Source organism: Mandrillus leucophaeus, unplaced genomic scaffold (genome assembly GCF_000951045.1).
Source record: "Mandrillus leucophaeus isolate KB7577 unplaced genomic scaffold, Mleu.le_1.0 Scaffold24, whole genome shotgun sequence".
NCBI lineage: Eukaryota > Metazoa > Chordata > Mammalia > Primates > Cercopithecidae > Mandrillus > Mandrillus leucophaeus.
In genome coordinates this window covers 1,727,927-1,730,248 of record NW_012102476.1, presented here as the reverse complement: position 1 = coordinate 1,730,248, position 2,322 = coordinate 1,727,927, and the positions used below count along the sequence as shown (strand labels likewise).

The 2,322-nt window shown below is 57.5% G+C and overlaps 1 protein-coding gene across 2 annotated transcripts in view; it reads left to right on the top strand.

Moving 5' to 3' along the window:
- The first annotated feature begins 32 nt into the window (after positions 1 to 32).
- CD19 (CD19 molecule) overlaps positions 33 to 2,322 on the top strand; it is an 11,811-nt gene continuing 9,521 nt past the window's right edge. For both annotated transcript variants that reach the window (XM_011982354.1, XM_011982353.1), the window contains exons 1-4: positions 33 to 357; positions 613 to 879; positions 1,193 to 1,396; positions 1,518 to 1,796. In XM_011982354.1, coding sequence (XP_011837744.1) covers positions 270 to 357; positions 613 to 879; positions 1,193 to 1,396; positions 1,518 to 1,796 — 838 coding nt within the window. In that variant the 5' untranslated portion in view covers positions 33 to 269. The remainder of the gene's footprint in view (positions 358 to 612; positions 880 to 1,192; positions 1,397 to 1,517; positions 1,797 to 2,322) is intronic.

Here is a 2,322-nt window from a genome sequence, read left to right as displayed (position 1 = left end):
TGCAGAAAACAGAAATGAACAAGTAAACCCACAAGATCATTTCCCATGGTGGTGAGAGCTGGGATGAAAATAAAACAGCGTGGCAGGGAGGAGGCAAATGTGAGTCTGGAGGGTTCCTGGAGAATGGGGCCTGAGGCGTGACCACCCCCTTCCTCTCTGGGGGGACTGCCTGCCGCCTCCGCAGACACCCATGGTTCAGTGCCCTCCAGGCCCCTGCCTACCCCAGCATCCCCTGCGCGAAGCTGGGTGCCCCGGGGAGTCTGACCACCATGCCACCTCCTTGCCTCCTCTTCTTCCTCCTCTTCCTCACCCCCATGGAAGTCAGGCCCCAGGAACCTCTAGTGGTGAAGGTGGAAGGTATGTCCAAAGGGCAGAAAGGGAAGGGATGGAGGCTGGAAACTTGGGTTGTGGCTGGGTGTCCTTGGCTGAGTAACTTACCCTCTCTGAGCCTCCATTTTCTTATTTGTGAAATTCAGGGAGGGGTTGGAAGGACTCTGCCGGCTCCTCCACTCCCAGTTTTTGGAGTCCTCTGATCTATAACCCGGTGTGAGGAGTGGGGGGGCTTGGAGGTCCCCCCGTCATGCCCACACCTCTGTCCCTCTCTCTCCACAGAGGGAGATAACGCTGTGCTGCAGTGCCTCGAGGGGACCTCAGATGGCCCCACTCAGCAGCTGGTCTGGTGTCGGGACTCCCCGTTTGAACCCTTCTTAAATCTCAGCCTGGGGCTGCCAGGCATGGGAATCCGCATGGGGCCCCTGGGCATCTGGCTTTTAATCTTCAACGTCTCTAACCAGACGGGGGGCTTCTACCTATGCCAGCCGGGGCTCCCCTCTGAGAAGGCCTGGCAGCCTGGCTGGACAGTCAGTGTGGAGGGCAGCGGTGAGGGCCGGGCTGGCCGGGCTAGGGCAGGGGCAGGAGGAGAGAAGGGAGGCCACCATGGACAGAAGAGGTCCGCGGTCACAATGGAGCTGGAGAGAGGGGCTGGAGGGATTGAGGGCGAAACTCGGAGCTAGGTGGGCAGACTCCTGGGGCTTCGTGGCTTCAGCATGAGCTGCTTCCTGTCCCTCCACCTCTCACTGCCTTCTCTCTCTGTCTCTCTCTGAGTCTTTGTCTCTATTTATCTCTGCCTTTGAGTCTCTCTCTCTCTCCCTCTCCTGGGTGTCTCTGCATTTGGTTCTGGGTCTCTTCCCAGGGGAGCTGTTCCGGTGGAATGTTTCGGACCTAGGTGGCCTGGGCTGTGGCCTGAAGAACAGGTCCTCAGAGGGCCCCAGCTCCCCTTCTGGGAAACTCAACAGCTCCCAACTGTATGTGTGGGCCAAAGACAGACCTGAGATCTGGGAGGGAGAGCCTGTGTGTGGCCCACCGAGGGACAGCCTGAACCAGAGCCTGAGCCAGGGTAAGGTGATGATTGGGGAGATGCCAGGAAGTGGGGGTCCAGAGACGGAGGGGAGGGGAAACTGAAGAGGTGTGAGACCCTGAGGATCAGGCTTTCCTCGTCTTATCTCTCCCTGCCCCAGACCTCACCATGGCCCCGGGCTCCACACTCTGGCTGTCCTGTGGGGTACCCCCTGACTCTGTGTCCAGGGGCCCCCTCTCCTGGACCCATGTGCGCCCCAAGGGGCCTAAGTCCTCATTGTTGAGCCTAGAGCTGAAGGACGATCGCCCAGACAGAGATATGTGGGTAGTGGACACGGGTCTGTTGTTGACCCGGGCCACAGCTCAAGACGCTGGGAAGTATTATTGTCACCGTGGCAACCGGACCAAGTCATTCTACCTGGAGATCACTGCTCGGCCAGGTAGAGTTTCTCTCAACTGGGAGGCATCTGTGTGGGGTGTACTGGCAAGAAGTGGAAGCCAGTCAATCTTAGGTTCCCCCAACCTGAGGGCTACTCCCAGCCTCACCCCAAACCCCAACTTCCACACAGAACATTGACTCCAAGTCTTTTTTTTTTTTTTTGACGGAGTCTTGCTCTGTCGCCTAGGCTGGAGGTGCAGTGGTGCCATCTCGTCTTGGCTCACTGCAACCTCCGCCTCCCAGGTTCAAGCGATTCTCCTGCCTCAGCCTCCTGAATAGCTGGGATTACAGGTGCCCACCACCATACCTGGCTAATTTTTTTTTTTTTTGAGAGCAGTCTTTCACTGTCACCCAGGCTGGAGTGCAATGGTGCAATCTCAGCTCACTGCAACTTTCGCCTTCCAAGTTCAAGTGATTCTCCTGCCTCAGCCTCCCGAGTAGCTGGGATTACAGGCGCTCGCCACCATGCCTGGCTAATTTTTTTGTATTTTTTTTTTTTGAGATGGAGTCTTGCTCTGTCGCCCAGG